Genomic DNA, 22190 nt, shown 5'->3' on the forward strand with positions numbered 1-22190 from the left:
TCAAATGCTTAATCAAACTTCTTCTCTTAAAAGAATGTTGCCCTCAACAACAACATAATGATTATTTGGAACAATAAAAATGATCATTATGTGCCAAACAACAAATATAGAGAGGATGAAGACTGTAAAGAGTGAAAATAGATACATACTAATCCCAACTTTGTATCCAAATATACTTTTTATACAATCAAGATGAAGGATTGTAGCAATTTAGTTAGATGTGCCAATAGATCAAAGATGATTCTTCAAAAAATATCAAAGAAGAGTTTTAAAAGTTCTGCTGATGTATATTTATTTGTTCACAGGATTGAGTTAATTGGAACACAAAAACTAGACTCAATTATATACAATTTTTTTTGTCTAAGCAGACTCCAATAATCAAATGCAACACACAGAGATTCTGTTTTCCCTCTCATTTTAACAAATATTTTTTTACTTTTAATCCTTGTTTTCATTATCCAAAGTCGTTCCTTTAGAAGACAAACAGACCTACAGAGAGGCCTGAGGCCTCCCTCAAAAAGAAATATTTTGATGGTATTTATATGTCATCACGGTAATATCTCGGATTCTAATCAAGACAAAACAAGAGAGAGAGAGAGAGAGAGAAACCAAAGGTGAACAAGATCATATATGTATCCTTTAAGAACAAGATCTGATGTTTATCCTCCAAAAACAATCATGAGAACACCTAAGTTGTAAGAGTTCTAATATACCCTTTCGATGGTCAGAAATAAATATATAGAATTAGACATAAACATAATTTAAAATTTAAGATATTAATCTATATGTCAAACCTATGTATCATCTAACTCTTTGGATCCCTAATAATATTAGACTATTCTTTTCATCTTCATCATCTGATATATGAATATTTTTTTAATATAAATAGTTAATTTATTGAAGAAAATAATTGCAGCAATGAAGGCAACAATTAGTTGCCTTCTCCAACTCCATTGGCTATCTGAAATATAGGTCTCGATTAGTCTTGATGAAAACATTTATAGGACTATTACATTGGATACAATTAGTCATAGTATTATACTCAATATTACAAATATTTTGTCAAACATTATAGTCCTTTTTTTAATCAATTATTAGTTAACATAGGAGGATGAATGGAGGCAAGCAAAAAAACAGCAGAATGACATGATAATGACCATTCAACTAATAGAATCAAATTGTCTCTTTGCATCAAGGTCCAATTACTATTGAAGATATATCCTCACTAATTAAGGAAATAAGTGCCTTTTTTCTCCACCTTAGAATATTCTTTTGCTTATATTGCCATCAAAAGAAAACAAATGGAGTAGCTCCAAGTGACAGTCAGGCCCTTGTCATCACAGTAATTAGGGTTTTCAGAGAACAAGATACTTGTAGAGGAAGAATGAGGATGTCAGCACGGTTTAAAGTTCATTGTATATGAGCAGGAAATAAGGACCATATCAAGAGGAAGATGACGAGAATATAATAGCACAAGGATAAATAGTGTTCATCTCTTAACCACTTAGTCCAGCTATTCAAACATGACACAAAGCACAAAGCACAAAGCACAAATTGAAGTCACCACCAACCCTAACGTTACTTAACCACAAACACTTGGTAGAGGGGAAGTAGGAGGAGGAGAGGACGAGCAAAGCAGTGTTCACTTTCCTCAGTTCCAAACCCACCATCCTAGCTGAGCATCCTCCTCGGAATAGTAGTTGCACCCCTCGTCGCTGGCGTCGTCCTCCTCCGAGTGCACCCGGCCATCGACCGGCCCCATGCTATGGTAGCCATCGGGGAGACAGGACTCCTCGCTGCTGTGCAGCAGCTGGTTCGCGTCGACCACCGCGCTCCCGCCGCTCCCCGTGCTCAGCCTATCCTCGGCCTTTTTTGGGACGCCCAGGGACGCAGGATCATTGACTGATGCAGCCGCGGCCATCAGTGCTGCTGCCTTACTCTGGAGCTTCTCAGTCAATGAGATGACCTGAAAGATACAGGGGAAGGTTGAACGTATAGGAATCGTACGTGGGCAATAGGAACAGTGCCACTCTCTTTCAAGGGTCACTTCCTCGTAGTGGTGCGGTAAGAACAAAAGCATTTCTCTCCTTTTTCTCCGAGCAGAAGGAAGAAATCAAATGCTTATTATTCTCCGCCATTAGCCATGCCCCAAGTCCCACAGTTGATGGAGACCTCAGACAGCTACTGTACAATATCTAGAATGGTCCTTGGTTTAGCTCGAGGAAACCTGATTCCTAGTTAGTCTTTGGTGGATACTTGGTTGGTGTTGCAGCAGTTGGTTCCAAGTTCCACAGTTGATGGAGGCCTCAGACAGCTACTGTACAATATCTAGAATGGTCCTTGGTTTAGCTCGAGGAAACCTGATTCCTAGTTAGTCTTTGGTGGATACTTGGTTGGTGTTGCAGCAGTTGGTTCCAAGTTCCACAGTTGATGGAGGCCTCAGACAGCTACTGTACAATATCTAGAATGGTCCTTGGTTTAGCTCGAGGAAACCTGATTCCTAGTTAGTCTTTGGTGGATACTTGGTTGGTGTTGCAGCAGTTGGTTCCAAGTTCCACAGTTGACGGAGGCCTCAGACAGCTACTGTACAATATATCTAGAATGGTCCTTGGTTTAACTCGAGGAAACCTGATTCCTAGTCAGTCTTTGGTGGATACTTGGTTGGTGTTACAGCAGTTGATTTCACTGCGTAACTCTACCAAACTAATCTATACATTGAACAAATTGATGATCACAGTGTGCATGAGGCTCCTCCCGTCAGGTTGATCAATATATGCATCTTGATCTTTTAATTTAAGAAAATTATTTTACAACTCGAGCACTAATTTTCAGGTCACAAAGAAACAATCTTAGTGTTTGAACATATTAGGTCTTTTCTTAAGAGCTTATGGTCTGAACAAGAAGATCATGAGTTAGAATCCTATGTCTTTCTTTCTCAATGTTATATTTGGGGTTCCCTATATTTGTCTTCCTTTCTCAATGTTATACTTGGGGTTCGTTCACACGTGACTTGGACATGAGATGATATCAAGACTTATAAATGTTATACTTTAGATTCCTGATTACTATCCAACTAAAAACTCTTATTAGAGATAAGGAGGAAAGTATTAATGAATGCCAAAGAACTCAGAGCAGGATGGGAGAGATTACCTGGGAGCGGAGGCCGTCGTTTTCCTTGAGAAGGGAGTCGTGATCGGAGAGGAGGGAGTTGTAGGAGGACTTGAGGCGATCGAAGTCGTGTTCCAGCTGCTTAGTCTTCCACCGGGCGCGACGGTTCTGGAACCAAACAGCCACCTGCCTCGGTTGCAGGCCGAGCTTCCGAGCTAGCTCGCTCTTTCGCTCCGGCTCCAGCTTGTTCTCCGCCTCGAAGCTCCGCTCCAGTAAGTGTACCTTTTACTTTCAACACTCACCGTCAAATTCATTCATGACCAATAAGAACTCAAACATTTGTCATGCAATCTCATCATTATATGCTAATTGTTGGTCAATCAGGGCAACCATTTCATCATCAAGAACACATGGAACTGCTTTTGCATCTTCCCAGAGTGTTTCATGCATCAACCATTATGTGTTTTATGTAGTATTTGATGGCAACTGACAAGCAACACGTGATGCAGCAGGTCACATGGGCAGGGGGAATAACATCAAACACATGCTATTGTGGTCATGCTTCCTCTGCTATCTCATTTTATACACCAGATCTTGGACAAACGCATACAAATTTGTTAGCTCTTATTATGTTCTTCTCGGTTCTCACATCGAAATCCAAAATAAGGAATTCATAAGATGATGGATTTAGCTATGCGTGAATGAGAAGTGATAGCAGCAAAAACTTACACGATCATTAAGTGTGAACACTTTTATCCGCATCGAAGATGGAGGAGAGAGGAGGCGTTCTACTACCTGATCCGGCATGAGGCGGCGCTTCTTCTCCGGCAGTTGCTCGTCGTAGTAGTACTCCTCCTCCAGGATCTCGTCCGGCGACGTGAAGAACGGCCGCCGCTTGTTCGCGCCCTCCGTCAGTGCCGATATCGCCCCTTTTATTCCGAAAATACCCCTCTCGATCAACCCTCAAACCAAGGGTATAATGGGAAATAAGTACTGTAGAACCTAAAGCTCACCTCCGAACACCGGACTAACGCCGCCGCTTCCCAAGAGGAGCATCCGCTGCCCGTGGTGGCGGTGCGACGAGGAGGAATCAAAGATCAGACGGGCAGGATCCATCGCCCGATCCCAGATCCGAGTAGTCGCCAGCGAGATCGAAGTCAGCTACAGTGGTAGCAGTATCCACGCGGAGCAATATCTATACAGACTCTATCTATAGAGGGATGGCTTGTAGGCCGGTTCAGAGGAAGGCGACGGCAGCGGTCTTGTGGCGGAAGAAGGAGGTACTCCAGAGGAGCCGCGTCGACGCCTTCATCGGGAAGAGAGAAAACCACATCATGCGGCGAACGCAGCCGGGGGGTTCCGACCGCCTCGAAACCTGCAGCACCTCGGCGCCGGCGGGAGACGCCGACCTGGAAGGAGGATCCGGGAGAAGACGCTAGCCGAAGCTCGAGATTCCCGGCGGCCGCAAGGAGCCGCCTCTGCTTTCGCGTTGTTTTTGGGGTGGAAAGCTTCGCGGCTGAAGTTAAAAAGGGCGTAGAAGCGGCTCTTTATAGACGGCTTGTGCACAAAATGACTAAAATACCCCTTTGAGAGTGGGACTTCGCGGGCGACAGGGGGCACGACTTAAGCAACGGGGACGGATCGGCCCATACGGCGCTGTCGGCGGATAACGGCAAGCTGGTGTGGGCATAAGGAATCAAATGCCACGTGAAATGCTTAGGGATTGGGTGGCCAAATATGTGTGTCAAAATGATGAATTGGAACAACTACTATTATATAAATATGTATAATATTATATTATTTTTGAATAAAAAAATATTTAAATGGATCTTGTATTCAATTTTTATCAATAATGGTATAGTTTTGTACCTGAAAATATGGCTACATATGTCCTAAAAAAATATTAATGAATCCCATAAATATCATGTATATTAATGTTTGTGATTATATTCTTTTGGGCTCTTTTACTTTTTCTCTTTGCCACACTTTTAAAAACTCATATAATGAAAATATTTAAATCTTGGTATTTAGGGATTTCTTTAGAGTTCATAAATAATTAATATAAAAGCGATATATATATATATATACATATATATACATATATGTATATATGTATGTATATATACATATACATATACATATGTATATATTTATATATATACATATACATATATGTATATATATGTATATATATGTAAATATATATGTATATGCATATATGTATATATATATATATATGTATGTATGTATGTATGTATGTATGTATGTATGTATGTATGTATGTATATGTATATGTATATGTATGTATATGTATATATAATAGGTGTTGTTCTTAACTTATTAGCATAAACTTTTATTTTAGATTGATGTCCAATCACCATGTTCCATGTATTCATCATGTAACACAGAGGTTTACACGTAATTTTTCTTTTTTAATTTTAAGAAAAAAATTATTAAAATCCTTGGTGAAAAATAATTATGCATTTACTCTTTTTGTTAAAGAAAGGAAACCATTCTACTTGTGTGGTTTGTGCATTTAACTTTCTTCACTAGGTTTCAACCAACACATATATTTATGTGGTTATATGCACCTCCAAGTTTCATATAGTCAACCACAAATTTTCTTGTTATATTCTTCTAGGGAAATTTGTTTTCTCTTAATATATTATCATAATTAATGCAATTAAAAAAGTATCTATTGAGATAATTCGATCGATTAATATATTATTTTACAAGAGATAGATCTCGTCATTTAATATAATATTTTTTATTTTTAAAATATATTAAGAAAAGGATATATCATCTTCATTACACTTGTTTATATATATATATTTTTTGAATTTTTATTGAAATAAAATTATTTTTTTCCTCATACGATGAAGCCCAACAAATTATAATCCCATGGACTTATGCCATAACTTCTTATCAGCTTAAGAAGGGAGTAATCATCACATTATTGCCTTTACATACGAACTCTCCTTTTGACATATACTATATGAGACACGGCAAGATGGGAGGGGGCAGCACAAGGATTTCAAATGAGTCGTAGTATTAGAGAAGCTTATCTGTAAACAAGTCGAGGTGAGGTGGGGGATATGGAAGTCACCACCAAGATGAAGCCAAGGAGGAGGGGCCCCACTAGGCCCCACCTATCAGGGCGGTACCTTTAGACAGGTGTTCGTGCGGCCCCACCGAGAAAAGGATGGACGCACCCCATGTCGGAGCAGCACATGGGGAGAGGGAGGTTGGTGGAGGACTGTGTACCACCTTCTAATAAACTATTACTGCACTCATGTTATGGATGTGGGAGAGTAGGGCATGCAGCTTCCTGGAAGTTGAGCCAACCTCTCTCTCTCTCTCTCTCTCTCTCTCTCATGCTTGAATGATTGAGCTTGGAAGCTCCAATTTGATAGTTCCTCAAACTCTGATGTGCAAACAAGCTGATGATGACATTACAAACAGGTTTTTTAGCAGCTGAAGGAGATACTGATTGAAGTATGGAAAGTAGAAGATGACAAGGTTGCTAATTTTGCAGCAGTATATATCAACTTCCAACATGTTGAGAAGAAAAAGCAAAAGGTTTCATGATCAAGAAGAAGATAAACTGCAAAGGAAGAAAAAGCAAAAGGTTTCATGTACAAGTCTTTTGCTGGAAAGCAGGCTATTTTCTCTTGGACCAGTTCACTATGATTCTTACTGATCTAAACCCTATTTTGTTTCAGAGATAACTATCTCAGGCATCTCAAACTTCAATCTCATCCCATGGAGTATAAACTTCACCATCACGAAGTGGGTCTCTAGAGACTGGTGCTCTGAAGCGTGCAATGAGTGACATTTTTAGGGTTTTGGTTCCATCTGCACCTCAGATGTCATCCCCAGCTTGCATGGTCCAACCTCACCTGTCATCTGTAGAGGAAGAAAGGCATATATGAACAGTGCCATCACATTTAGGAAGGACTGCCTTCTCAACTTGCCACTGGATCGAGTGAGGCATTGAATTCATATTCTATGTAGGTGTCTAAAGTGGTGGAGAATCTTCCTCTCCTTTTTTCTCTACTGCACACACAACTTGGTGTGTCTCCTCTCTCCTACCAACAAAGCAAAGTAGTGATGCTAACAAGTACCATGGGACTTGCATTAATTAAGCTCCCTCCCCCATTAACCCATATGGAATCTGGGGAACCACACAGGAGGTGGCACAGCTCTGTTTCCCATGTCACTTCTTTCTTTAGGCACCACCACCATGTTGTTGCTACTAGTAAGATGATGCCCATTACCAGCCAGGTTATAGATAAGGTTTTAAATCCCGATTAGGTATTGAATTCGAATATCTTTTAAACTATTTGGTTGATTTGTGATTGATGCAATTTTAACTAAGACATTATAAAAGAGGAGGACAAATACACGATTCAAATTTATGATATGCTTTGATATCATAATAAATATTTTTGTTCTTTTTCAGGAAAAGACCCAATATGTTTACAAGTTTTATCGCATCAATTGTTTTTTTATGATATTTAAAACCTTGATCATTCCAATTAATACAGCATGATTCTTCACCTTAAAACTAAGGAGGAAGATGAGGAAAGAAGCAAGTTTGCTTCTTTCTTTAGTGGCATCTTTTGAGTCGAAAAGGACACGAGCCTCTGCGTTGCGTGTGACAAAGTAGGGATTCGCTATCTTTCTTCTGCTTTCTACATAGCAGAACAAGATGGACATCGTTGCCATGCTGCTACAATATATCTTAAGGAATAGAAACAAAAGCTAGTGGAAAGGCTGATACGGCCGGTGATGGGATGAGCCAGTCACAAGCGGGAAGCCTTTTAGATTTGGAGTAGGGTGAGTCGGATGAATCCAGTAGTGCTTGTGTGTTTATGTCGCAGAGGTATGTAAATGAAGAGCAAGTTGACTAACCATTTTCTCTCCGCCATGGTGATTACTGGGAGTTGAGAAATGATCACTCTTGCATTTGCATGGTTTCAAGGTCAACGCTGATTCATCTTGTTGACTTTGGTGTTGAATCAACAAGCTCATGCCTGCAGGATTGAACACCTCTCTCTATCTAATCTAATTTACCTGTGGTCAGATGGATGGTTTGACATGCCTCATCAAGGAGGATATCAATAGTAGCACAAGTGATGTCAATATTTGTTTCAGGATATAAGAGAAACATGACTATAACCGAGAGTAATCTAAGATGCAAAGCAGGAAAGAAATAAAGAAGATATAGCTTATAAGAATAAATCAAAACTGGATTGCAACCTTGGCTACAGTGTTCTCACTATTTGCACCATCTCTCTTTTGCCAGCTCAGATGGTTCCAAGGACAATTGCTGCTCAGTAATTGCGTCAGAACTATTTAGGGTTGACTGTGCTGATCTATAGAGTGAAATCTAAATATACTTGGGTTTACAAGGATAAAACAAAATTGGTGAGCAACTTCATCAGCCATATTGGCACAACATACATACTGCAGGCTCTGATTGAGCTGTTTTAAAAATCATTCACCTTTCTCTCTTACCACGCTTCTGTTTACTGAATCTCTTCCCTTTCGATGATTTGGTTTTCAGATGAGCAATTTTATTGGCCTTCTGCTGTCTTCCTTTGCGCACTTGCTCAGGGTCTTTTAGCTCAGATGGCACATTAGCATTGGGAACAGACCAACGCTTCCTTTTACCTTTATAATGCTGCTTATTTCCTCTCTCTATGGAGAAAGAAAAAAGTTCAGTCTTAGAGTCTCAAAAAAATGAGACATTTTGCAAGAAGAATGCAGGAAAAGAAACTTTCAAGCCATAAATGATTTATAGCAAAGACACTACTATCAAGAAAGTAAACATACAAATAACTACAAGAAAAAAACTGCCTGTGAAACCCTACTGTAAGGGTGTCCCCTTGGACTAGATCTCGAAGTCAGTATGAGCAAGAGACAGGAAAGCATTAAAAGAATTTAGGCTGATAACACTATTTAATGACCGAGATTTTCCCTCCAATTATGTTCCTGACAAACTTCACTTTTCCCTCATCACTCATTGTGTAACAGGTGGCCTAGAAGATCTGAAAGCCATTTTTTTATCTCAAGGCAGACAACATATCATGTCATCAAAAAAGCAGATTTTAATGGGTCAGTCAAACAGACCCTCTTTGAATATAAATAAAGAACAATCATAATCTTAGTTTATTAACTACTCTTGGAAATCCATCATGACTCTCAAGAACTGTATACAACTTCAACAGCATCAATCATGCATGCCAGCTGTACTAATCCATGCCAGAGACATTGGTCCTGTTTGTGTGTGTCTGCGCATGCCAACCAAGTGCTGGTTTGCTGCAAACTCAACAAACCATGCTGATTCACACAGTAGCAGTCCAAACTCATGTCATGGTTCTAGAAGTTGCTCCTCAACAGGCTGCAACTCAGGTGGGTCAACGGTAGCCTATTACCAACGTTCTGATGAATACCAGTTTCTGTGATCTACTGAACCAGTACATTACCAATTATACCAAGTAGTATACTAACCAATGCAACCCAGTACTAACCAAAAAGAAATAATACTAACAGAAACCAGACCATATGGTCTAATGCCAGTCCTTTGTCAGACCTATAATACTGATCTGTACCAACCGTTATTTGAAACCTTGCTTGGTACCAAATGTTAAGAAGAATGGAGAACATTTGATGAGTCCAAGACAGATACACACACACACACACAGATATATATATATATATATATATATGCATGTGTGTATCCAATGGTTGAACTACAATCCAATGGCGAGAATTGAGGTATCAATACTATCACCTCAAGATCTATCACTGGATTTCATGTTGAAAGATGAACATAATCTATGACATTCAATATATTTAAGAGCAAAAATGTCTTTTGAATAAATTTTGATATTAATCGAACTATCAAAAAATGAACAATGAAAAACGCATTCATCCAAAAATTTACGATTTTCAGAATATTTCAATATGATCCAAACAACTGATCATGATCTAAAAAGTGTAAGTGGCCAAATACAAAAATATTAGTAGCACCACTGTACCATCCCACTCTTAGGGATAGTGATATGTTTTTCATCTCTCAGTGACAGATAACAGATCCAATATATAAAAAACTTTTTTTTTGCATTTTTAGACCATCAAATAATCTCCATTTCTTGATTGAATGTTATTAGTTTTGTGGTTGACAAACCAATAGGTATTGACAATTAACCAAAAATAATGAATTGCATTACCTGCTAACCCACCCTCCTGCAAATTGTCTTTTTCCATTCCGCCAAGAGAGATCCTTTGATGGGAGCGTTCCTTCCATTTCTTGTATAGCCCTGTTTTGTCAGCCTTAACTTTTGCACCACTTTCGTTCTTGATCTAATGCATTAGGAGATCCATTAATCAATATGTGGCTTCATCTATATGTAGTTATAAACTAAACAATATGTAACTATGCAGAAGTAGATAAAATGGAGTTGACAAACTTATGAAACATGTAATCCTTATCAAGAAAATATCCACAGGTACACAAGGTAAAAATAGAACAACTGAACAGTATAAAACAAACTTCTGCTAAAGCATTATCACTTTAGTAACAAGAGCACTTGAAAACTTATGAACCAATAAGGATGTTGCTCCATGCAAAGTATGTGTTGTTTAAACTTGACCTAAAAAGACTGAAACCAACAATACAGCAATGGAAGAGGCACGTCAAGAGAACTGATGCAGAAACAGCCACAAGAAGTTACACAGACAGGTCCGCATTGACAAAATAGACATATCAGAGTTGCATTATAATACAGCAACTAAAATACATCTAATTTAAATTTAGTAGTCATTGATCGGCAATCCAAGATGGGAAATACCATGCACCATGTGAAATCTGTAGGAACAAGAACCATCATACCTTGCCCGAAACTGTGACACGGTCCCCACTGTTCAATTTTATATACTTCTTGCTTCTCTAAAACCAAAAATAGGAAAAACAAAGTAAATATCTTTCAGAAAAAATGATAAACACGCTCCTTGTGTCATCAAAAGAATACCTTGTCCCAATGATATTGAGATTTTTGCTTCTGCAGACCAGTACTATCATCTCCAACTAGATCAAGAACAGCAGCATCCAATCTGCATAGATACTAATATCATTATAGAAAATAAAGTGAAAGACCTCCATCCATTGAAAACATCAACAACAGCACCAGTGCATTAAAGCAATAAAAGGCTCCATCTTTCATGCCAACAGATAGGAAGATTTCTCAGTTCTCAGCAGTCATCAATAAGTTTTGAAAGCACATTAAGTAAAACTTTTCCCTTTTCACATAATGATTAAATCTTAAAAGCTAGTTGATATTCATCAGCCTCAGAAGTATGGTAAGGAAAAATCACCAAGAATAGATCTTTAGGAATTTCATGATGAGTAATAAAATGGAAATTTTAGGAAGCCTAATAACCTTTTTCAAATCTTCATTCATGTAGACGTGAAATTCTATTGAGAATAAGAAGGTGATGAGATTGAAGATTGACTGTCACTAATAATAACATAGCTGACAAATGTTGGAGGTACCAACATACTTTTGAACTATACTATGTCAGAAAGATACAGGCATGATTCTGTGCCAGGAAACAGAAATGACTTCTTGAACGGTCTGCACAACAAAATCAGTAAGTATGAATAGGAGACATTATATAACCCAAGCCAATGTGTGCTTATGCAACTTGTCTTCAACACTGGAAGTAGGTTGTGACTGTTAATGTTATCCAATGTGCTTGCTCTATAGTGTATTATTTAACCAGTCAAATAAGTGGATCTCATCATTGATCTTTGTGGTGAACTTTTCTGTATTTCTGATTCATTTCAGGATAATTAAATCTAAGGATCACAATTTTGTATACCAATAGTATACTGGTCAGGGCTCAGAGTAGGTTCCATACTGGTCCATACCAGTGTATCAAGTGACAGTTTGCCGGTATATACCAAGTTTTGAAAAAATCCTGAAAAAAGATTGGAAAAACAAAAGAAATAAACTGCCTGGTACAAGGCCTGTACCACCTTTTACCAGTTAATATAGGCCCTGTCCCGAGCAGTATGGGTTATGTGTCGAGAGTACCAGGTGGTACAGGCCCTACATAAAGGCCATGTATCGGGCATACTGCCCAGTTTACCCTGATCCTGCATACTGGTAAGCTTTCGGACCGGTAAGTACCATCTGTACCATATACCATACTGAGAAATATTGTAAATATTGATCAAGTCCCTGCTGGATGAGATATTCACCCAATATCATTCTCTTTTAACTTCAAACAAAAGATAATAATGATCAGCAGTTGCCAAAGATGATGCTTCTGAGTCTTATAATCATGCTAAAAAAAGAGTTATTTTGACAATCCATTGCACTGTTTTGGTTTATTCCTGGTGTAAAAGTGCAGATTCAACTAGCGTAACAAGTGACTGATTGAGTATTTCCCAACATAAATTCAGCTACAAATAAAGATGGCAGATCAACTGAGGAGAAACATTTATTCAACAAAAAATTTGTGATACCTGCTTGACCCAAAGCCTTCATCATTCTTTACTGACAATCCTGCCTCCAAATGCTGTAACAGTAGTGACATGAAATGTCTAATTATTTGTGTAGAAGTTCACATGAAGATGGTTTAGATATAAGCTCTTATAATTCACATCGCTGCAAATAGCATAAAGAAGAAGCGCACGAAACATTCTCAATAATAAACTAGATAAGGATGAAAAATATACCTGATTTGTGGGAACAGAACTTATATAATATTCGTCATCCTTAAAATTTGACACCTTTCTTTTTGCACAACAGATATCTAATATTACAAAATACCAAAGAAACAAAATTAAACACTAACCATATAACTATCTATCATTAACATACATTAAATCTGGCACATACCAAGAAAAAGTAACTAAAAGCAATATATGCTCAGTGATCAAAGATTAAATTAGAAAAGTTTAAAAAATACAACAAAGTGTAAAGTCCCAATAATTTTGGATCAGCTACATGGTTTTCTTTATCGGCATTGAGATCCATAAACAATCATATGTTTCGTCAAATTAAGAGTACTTAAATCCTTAAATTAGTTTTTTTAAGTCTTTCTCATTTCACCTCTTCTAGCTATTGCATCTGTAAATCTCCTAGACACCATACAATCTTAAACAATTTTTCTTCATTTTACCCTCTATTGAATAAATCTATACCTAATTGTTCACAAAAATTGTTCCTTTCTTATATTTCCTATTGCCTCTATACATCACCTGAGCATTATAATATCAGTAACACAAATTTTTTTATATGTTATTTCTTAACTATCAACACTTTGATCCATAAAACATTATTAGTCTCATAAATATTTTATAATTTTTTAATCTCAAAGATACCTAATGATCACATAGGACTCCTAAAGTCTCTTGTCATTTTAATCAATTTTGTTTTTACTCTATCAATAATATCTTCATCCATTTCTTCATCTTGTTGAATAATTAATCCAACATACCTAAAACTTTTACTTAGTGAAACTTCTTGTTCATCCAACTTACTTATTTCTAAATATTTTAGTCCTACTTAATGTACACAACCTTAGAAAAATTTATATGGATTTCCTCTGTAACTCAAGTTTAGAATAAATTCTGTTTAAACTCTCGTCAACTAATACAAAATCATCAGCAAACTGAGATCCATGTTCATTGATATCTATCATAGTTGCTATCAATGACATAATGTAACCCTCCATTTTTTTTCAATCAGACTTGGGATTGACATTTGCAGTGTTCCTCTTAAATCCCAATCAACTAGCACATTATGTGTCATTCACATGGCGAGTCACATAAGAGTGCCAGTAAAACCTAGAAAAAAAGGAAAAATCTCAAGAAAAGAAATGGCTAAACATAAAGAAATACAATCATCACGTTACACCCAAATAAATTTCACAAATGCTTTTTGGAAATTAATAAATTTCTTTTCTGTCTTCTTTTTTAGCCTATGTTGATTCCTAAATATTCCCTTTTCTGTATTCTTTATCATCCCTACTTTTTAATTTCTCCTCTCGTCGCCTTACACTTTATCTTGTTGCACATTTGCAGGGTTGCAAGATCATAGTCGGTGTCGAGAGAACAAGGTTTTATATCTTGACCATACCGGTCTATACGGATGAGTGTTCACTGGTCTACACTGAAACATATAGCTCAAAACTAAAACATCACAATTTGTTTGTATTTTTTTCACTACAATGTTATCTACCAGTCCAATAAGTTAACAAAACTGGTAAGGAACTGAGATATAAATTCTTGGAAGAGAGAATATTGAATGCGAGTTCACTGGGGGTCTTAATGCTGGGCAAAAGAAAAGAAAATGGGAAGGGAAACTATGGGAGAAGACAAAGATTAAAGGGACAAAAAAGAAACAAAGTGAGAGAATAAAAGAGAGTTGAATGGGTGGGTGGTGGGTGGTGCTATTGTCAAAGGCATGAGCCTGTGACCATATTGCTACAGTTTCTGCTATGTGCTGGCAGCCACACAGGCCTTGTTATGTATCAGCCAACCCTCCTAGAGCTACTGTAAGTTTCCAGTTGCAACTGGCCAGGTGGCAGAACGGTGTACATGAAGTAGTGGAAGGAAGAAAGAAGGAAAAATAGGACAAACTTCAAAATAAATGATAACTCTTCAGAATAGCACTTACCAGTTCACAAAGGGCAATATGGCATGTACAACCTAATCTTGGTTGAGAATTCTTTAAGATTTCAGACTCTAGATTCTAGAACATAAAATTAAAAGAGCATCCCAGCTCTAGTATGGTGCACCTGGAGCCAATCTAATCCAAATCACAACTGGTGAAACGACAGGTGGATTGAATTGAACAACAACCAATATAATAAATCACAAGTAAATGATACTTGCAATGGTTAGTTCAGCCCAATAAAAGAAAGGCATCTAGATGGGACCTAAGTGATGATTTTTGGAATCCACCAGTACTAGATGATCCAAAGAGAACTTTAAGTCAACTTTTATATTATCTTTAATTCGACATCTGAACTCATTTGGCATCAAGAGGTCAAACCTTTTGTGCCTGTAACCCCACAAAAGGTGCCGGTTAACAAAATTTTTAATTTTCCAACACCTCCACCAAGCCACCAAAAACAGCACATACCACATACTTGGACCAATACACACAACCCTTATAATATATCATGTTCTTTTTAAATTTTCTCGCTATTGGTACCTATAATTGCTATCCTACTGCTGAATTGATTCCAAAAAAAGGATTCAGATTCCATTAAGATTATATTAGAACTTAATCTTACAAGCCTCCAGATCAGTGATGTTACTATTAAATGTTAATCTAGTTTGAGTAGCTGACATAAAGTTGAAAAAGTAATTATAGAAACCTATGTGCCATAATGAATGAACATAACAAGAGCAAGAGGAAGAGAACCTTTTTCCATCCAGTCTACTGACAATTCTTTTGCAGCCTCCATCCCCTGCATCTCAAAAAGGACAAACAAGACCTAATATTTGAGCACAAGGTTACAGCGATTCTCCATAGAAAAGGATGGTGAGAAAAAGCATAATTTTCCCTCCAATCAGATTTGACATAATAAATAACAATACATGTTAAACGCTAAACGACAATGTAGAGAAATGACTTCCAAATCATATATTAATAGATGCATGCACACAAAAACTGTAATCTTTTCAATCCATCCACCCTAACCCTTTCAGGTGTCATTATGCATGACCTAGCACATGAAATTACGAGTGTCATACCTGAAACTACCAGAAAAACAGTAATGTTATCTTCTCGTTCGTTCTGAACTTGCGAAGCATTGCAAGCAAGATGATCAGCATGGCCCTCAAATAACTTATGTTCATTTTTCATTAAAAATATTAACTTGCCCTGAAGAAATATATTTCTAATTGCTAACTGCACCATGCCTTCATCTAGTTTACATTGATACTTCATCAATTTATGGATCATAAAGCATGCCACGAAATTATCCACTGATTACATTTCGCAACCATGATGCATACAAAAATTAAAATTGTTTTTCCCTTTTCTGCATCAAAATTTTATATTTGTTATTTTTTCTTCAAAATATGTCACTTTTCATACTTCTATATATTTTTTAAGTCTCATTGCAAAAATAGCTTCCAAACCAAATCAAGCTATCCTTTGCAGTTTTTATCTAAGCAAGGTTTTTGACTGAGCCCATATGATGAGAGTGAAGCTAACCTTTCGATGCATGCTTATAAAAAGACAATTCTCTTCAACCTCAAACTAGTTATGCTGGCAATAGGATATCATGAGGCCAAGAAAAGATTGCAGATAGAGTCACCATGGTTGCAAAATTATGCTTGGTTTTAGAATTTCTTTTCTCTTTATTTTCTTAACTAGCAGACATACAGGAGAAGGCTTCACTTCTCTGTGCCCATACCTGATTGATCAATGGATTCGGCAACAACAACTTTCGGACAAGAATCATATTTGGATACAGAGGTGAGGGGTAGGCAAGTGATTTTGCTTGAGTTAACCAATTCAATATAACTCCAAGCAGGTTTGCAGATCTTAACCCAAGTCATTAGATGATTGCAATCAACTAATCTTAACTGTTTTTGTAATTACAAATGCTTTCCAAACATATAAACATCATCTCATTTGCTATAGCACAAGGGAGGACCAAGGCATTAGCAGAAGACCAGAGCTTTCTTCAACGATTGAAACACATTCTGTCTGCAACAGGTTTTCCTTCACTAATTACTTGTTTGTCCAACAACAAAATGATGCACTAACTTTAGTGAGAAGTCCTACCAAAAATTGAAACATATTTCTGACACTCTCATGCAAGAAGCAACTTGATGTTCCAGCCATTTATATTGATTAGTTCACCAATAAATGAACCCATAGATAATTCTATTTATTCATCTATACTTACAAGGCAATTAAGAAAACCAGCATAGATAAGGTAAGTATTGCTGCTTTGTCAGCATACTATCATCACAATTCTACTTTACAAGCAAGTCCTGATGAAGTTGCTACTGTAATATCCCCTCTAAATTTACCATCCTAATTTTCATCTGCAAATAAACCATAAAATGGACTTTTCATTGTAATAATGTTATGTTTTGGTAGTAATTTAAGGACATGTGGTAGCGCGCAAATACATTCAGTTAATCTACCATTACCCAAGGTTAACAGTCACCGGCTTCTAAGTTGCCAGCAATACCAGTAGGATTTTTTTCATATGCCATCTAGCAGCTTTGCTAAATTAAAACTGAGCTATACCAATCAATAGTTTTGTATGACAATTGAGACCATCATCAACTAAAAGACATCATCATCTAACAAATATAACTGATTTTTCAATAAGTTAACACCCACTCGGCAACCTAGCAGCCAATAACCATAAAAATATCTCTCCCAACGCAAAGATGTTGACAAATAATACTCAGCCTGCATATGAAGTAATGTTCACAGTTCTAATTGCAACATTCTTGGAACTTATGAAGTCAGCTTTATCATTCAGACAGATAAAGGTTCACCTTTGATGCATCATCAACAGAATGTTTCTGATGGGCCAATTTGATCACTTCCTCATGAACTGCTCTCTTTTTCCTCATCACTTCAAGCCATTGATTGGAACCCTATGACAGATAAGCCAAGTATAAAGACAAAAAAGATGCTACTTCCTAAATCGTAACTGTAGAACTCCAAAAGACAGCGATTATATAAACTTGTAATACTTTAATCCCTGACAAGGACAACAAGAAAATAAAACTATAAGGCAAGATATGCGAAGCTCACTAATGGCAAAAAGTCACAAATCCTAACAACTTACCTGTAAAATCTATCAAAGACACAAATTCTACGGTCATTACCTGTCATCCTTGATTTCTGGTGGGAATGCAAATTTATCAAAAATCAACATGCATGCTTGATATTCTCCATAAACATCAAATATGTGCTTTTTGCTTCATGTTTAATTTGAATTCCATGAATTTCTAGTAGTAAGACATCGTATTTCTTCTATTTGCCAATACTGCTTAACATTTTGGTTCTGGTAGGAACAATGATGTAAATATGATTTCTAAATATCTGGCCAATCCAATTTGCGGGAAAAATATTTTATGTTTCCTTAATATTTTCAGCAAATCTTAGAAGGGACATCAGAAAATAATAGAACAAATACTAAATAGACAAACAAAAGAAATAGAAGAGAAGGAAAGGAGAGCAAGGAGGGCATTTCCTTAGTCTCTTATTTCACATTTGTTGCTACCCTAGTTCCCTATCTACAAAGAAGCTTTGCATCTTCTTATCTAAAAGTTAGATGATTTTCATTGATAATACATGACAATTTAACTTTTGAGTGATGGATATTAATAATTGATTTGTTGTTGTTCACTTTGTTGCTCAACTAATTCAAAGTTCACCCTGACCAATATATCCTTGGTTCTTGCAAGCCTTCAACCTACTTAGATAGGAAATCATTATGAAAATATGATGCTAGGTTGCTTGATCATAGAAAATTCTACAGAAAAATAACAAGAGAGAGATAAATGCAACATAAAAGAATATATATAAATCATCGGCATATTATGTTAAATCACTTCTCGAAGTAAATGAAATACATGCTATTACTTGTGCATTTTTTGACCTTGCAGCTTCCCCTTCAGCCTCTAATATGGTCTGCTTTGGCCTGGAATGTTAAACCAGTAAGAACAAATCTAAACACTATACATATATAAAGCAGCAAATTCATTTCATTCTTCCTCATTTGATTTTTTTCCCAAAAAGAAAGAATAAACTTATTAAACAAGCAAGTATATACAGAATCAGAAGATGGATATTAAATACAAGAGCATTACGAAACTTACCTAAATGCCTTTAATCGTTCAGAAAAAGCAAGTGCTGCTAGTTCATTTGATCCCAGGATGCTTCGGAAGACAGGATGCAACCCTTCACGAGGTAGATCCTTTATTCTTCTAATGGATTCCCTCGAAGGTAAAGGTTTTCCCTTAGAATATAATCGAAAGGCATTAGCACACACATTTTGTAATGAGATTAGTTCTGTGTTTCCATCAGTAACCTCCCGGACTCTTTCTGAAACAAGATCTAAAGTTGGCTGAGGAAAACGTCCATATATTGTTTCTCCATTTGCAAGTGCTTGATCAATCCTTGAGTATACTGCCTCCATGTCATTGAGAATTTCCTCTTCACTAGGGGCAGGTCTAAGTGGTTTTGATAGGAAAAGATGAAGGTCTAATAGGTAAGGCATATCCTCTGTTGTAACAAAAGAATAGGCAGTACCCGTCCGACCCGCACGAGCTACTCGACCAACTCTATGGACAAAAAGTTTAGGCTTTGGAGGGAAGTCCCAATTCACAACATTATCAAGCAAGGGAATGTCTAAGCCCCTTGCAGCAACATCTGTCACAATTAACAGCATAGTTTTCCTTGCTCTGAACTTTGAAATGTGAATCTTTCGGGCATCCTGATCCATATCACCATAGGAAATGGAAGGTTCAATACCCTCTTCTCTGAAGAGAATATTCAGAAATTCCACATGATGCTTAGTACTAACAAATATCAAGGTCTGCTGATCAGAACTGATATGTTCCCTGACTAAGTACAACAAAGCAGCAAGTTTCTCTTCATGACGCAATGTGAAGAACATCAGCTTAAGATCTGGGCTAATCTTGGTGTCTAAATCAAGTCTTACAAGTTGCGGGTCACGCAGACCAGCCTTGGCAAACTCCGCAAGTGCACTTGGCATGGTAGCACTGAAAAGCAAAGTTTGGCGCATATCACTTAGCTGTGAAAGAATTTTGTGCAACTGCTCAGCAAAACCCATACCAAAGAGACTGTCAGCTTCATCAAACACTACATATTCCACAGTACGCAAAGACATGCCCTCCACCTCTGACAAATGATGCATGAGCCGACCAGGTGTAGCAATTATAATATCAGGATTTTGTGCTAGCTCTTCAAACTGATCTTCCATATTATCCCCACCTACCAATAGACTGGTGCGAAGATCTGCAGAGAATTGAAACATATAAAGTGAAAATATAGAGAACTTCAAGAAATTGAAAGAATTGATAAAGTAATCAATGAAAATATGTGTTACATTGAATATTTTAAAAGTTTTACACATTTCCTTTGCTATCAAGAGTAAAAACAAGAAAGGCTCAAGTGTATACTTGTGCAATTTATAAAATGATTAACATACAAATCCAACTGTGCAGTTGAATGAATCATGGCAAGCAGCCATTGTGCAGTTTGAAAAAGGTCTTGTTCTTTTCTTTTTGCTGTTTTTCTATCATTTGTACTGTAATAGAATTAAAAAATTGCTTCAAATGTGGAAGAAATTAGTACCAATCATCTTGCTTGCAACTGCCAATGCTAAAAATAATGTTCAAATGAAAAAAAAATTGATTCATGAACAGTAGACATGATTCTGAATATGACCTGAAAAGTGCAAAAGAAATAGTAATAATGATTTTCAAATGAAGAAAGTTTGATTCATGAAGAAATGACATACTTAAACATGAAACATTGATAAACAAGATTTCAAAAATGGCCTATAAAGTGAAAAAAAATCCAATTTAAACATAAAAGCAATCAAATGAGTCCTCGTGTCCTTTTTTTTTCCTTTATGTAAATGTTCAATTTCCAACTAATGATGTTACCATGAACCAAGTCTCCCACAAAAACTATCATTCTGAGGCAACAAATCAGCTCTTCCCCCTAAACTTTTACTGCATCCCATGGTTACAACTCAAATAACTAGTACAATAGTCATGATGGTAGGGAGCTTTAATTCTCAAATTTCGCAACAATATGAATTGGTGCTTATAATACCATTCAGAAGTTGGTATTTCTTCATCACAAGCTATCTAAAGACAAACTTTTTATTAGGTACTTAGGATTTAACTATTATACTAAAACAGTAGCTTGCTTGCACCAATGATGACCCATACCATCATTATCAGTTTTTATTTCTATTCCAAATTCTCAATTTCCAGTTATTTCAGAAATCTTGCATCATTTTGGGGAAAAAAACAGCATCTTTTCGCTGGCATCTGATCGACGAGTTAAACAAAGGGAATAGACAGAAAAGGGTAGACGATAACACCAACCAGTGAACCTGCCGAGTTCCTTGGTGAACTTGAGCGTCTGGAGAGCGAGGTCCCTGGTGGGCGAGAGAATAAGGGCGCGGACACCGGCCTGCGGCACGTGCTGCCGGAGCTTCTGAAGCATGGGGACGAGGAAGGCGGCGGTTTTCCCGGACCCGGTGCGGGCCATGGCAACGACGTCAGCCCCGGAGAGGATGAGGGGCATGGTCTTGCGCTGGATCGGCGTGGGCACCCGGTATCCCTTCCGCTTGACCCCGCGGTAGACCTCAGAGCAGAGGCCGAGCGACTCGAAGCCACCGGACTTGGCCTTCTTGATCTCTTTCATCCGCCGCTTCAGCTCCGCCTTGGAGCTTACCCCCACCATCGCCGCCATCTCCTCCTCCGCGTCCGCCACAGTGAATCTTTCTCGGGTCTCTACCGGCTTTCTTGGGGTTTTTTGGCCCGTTCTCGCCATGGGAGCGAGAGGAGGCAGGTGAGCGGAGGGACGAGTAGGGTTTTCGTTGAGGCCAAGTTAGCTCATACTTAAGCCAAGAAACAGCGGTCCGACTTAGATCACACCGTTTTGGTTCGTACTAACCCGGTCTAATGTCCTGACCCAATTTGTGAATTAAACCGGTTTGGTTTATTAATATTTCAGCGTGCCTTTTATTTTTCGAAGCACTTCAACGAAATGTCCTCTTTACCCTTTAAATTCTTCCTTGTATGGCCGTGTCTAAGTGAAGGCCACGCTGGACCAAACCTTACGCTCGTCGTCGCCCATCGCCACGTCATCTTGTCGTGAGTTAAGCCGGGAAGTGAAGCAGCGACCGTGGTTGGTGCCACCTGCGGACTTCGACGATCCGCAAGGTGAGTCAAGCGCACGTTTGCAACGTCGACGGTGTGCACGCGCATCATGATCTCTATGCAAGTCACCACCACGGCCGTCGATTCTTAG

At 37.7% G+C, this 22190-nt stretch overlaps 2 protein-coding genes across 2 annotated transcripts; both read right to left on the reverse strand.

Annotated features, from left to right (window-relative positions):
* Positions 1-1442: 1442 nt before the first annotated feature.
* On the reverse strand, positions 1443-4639 carry LOC103997938 (homeobox-leucine zipper protein HOX16). The gene is made up of 4 exons (XM_009419281.3): positions 4122-4639; positions 3904-4037; positions 3151-3390; positions 1443-1966 (listed from the first exon to the last, which is right to left on the reverse strand). The coding sequence occupies exons 1-4, from the start codon at positions 4222-4224 to the stop codon at positions 1652-1654; spliced, it is 792 nt and encodes a 263-aa protein (XP_009417556.2). The 5' UTR covers positions 4225-4639; the 3' UTR covers positions 1443-1651.
* Positions 4640-8320: 3681 nt separating this feature from the next.
* LOC135593110 (DEAD-box ATP-dependent RNA helicase 29-like) lies at positions 8321-21750 on the reverse strand. The gene is made up of 11 exons (XM_065082930.1): positions 21260-21750; positions 18995-20156; positions 18759-18816; positions 17663-17764; positions 15558-15603; positions 12860-12936; positions 12647-12699; positions 11148-11229; positions 11009-11065; positions 10347-10479; positions 8321-8811 (listed from the first exon to the last, which is right to left on the reverse strand). The coding sequence occupies exons 1-11, from the start codon at positions 21708-21710 to the stop codon at positions 8612-8614; spliced, it is 2421 nt and encodes an 806-aa protein (XP_064939002.1). The 5' UTR covers positions 21711-21750; the 3' UTR covers positions 8321-8611.
* Between the last annotated feature and the right edge of the window lie 440 nt (positions 21751-22190).

This window comes from Musa acuminata, chromosome BXJ1-9 (assembly GCF_036884655.1).
Source record: "Musa acuminata AAA Group cultivar baxijiao chromosome BXJ1-9, Cavendish_Baxijiao_AAA, whole genome shotgun sequence".
Lineage (NCBI taxonomy): Eukaryota > Viridiplantae > Streptophyta > Magnoliopsida > Zingiberales > Musaceae > Musa > Musa acuminata.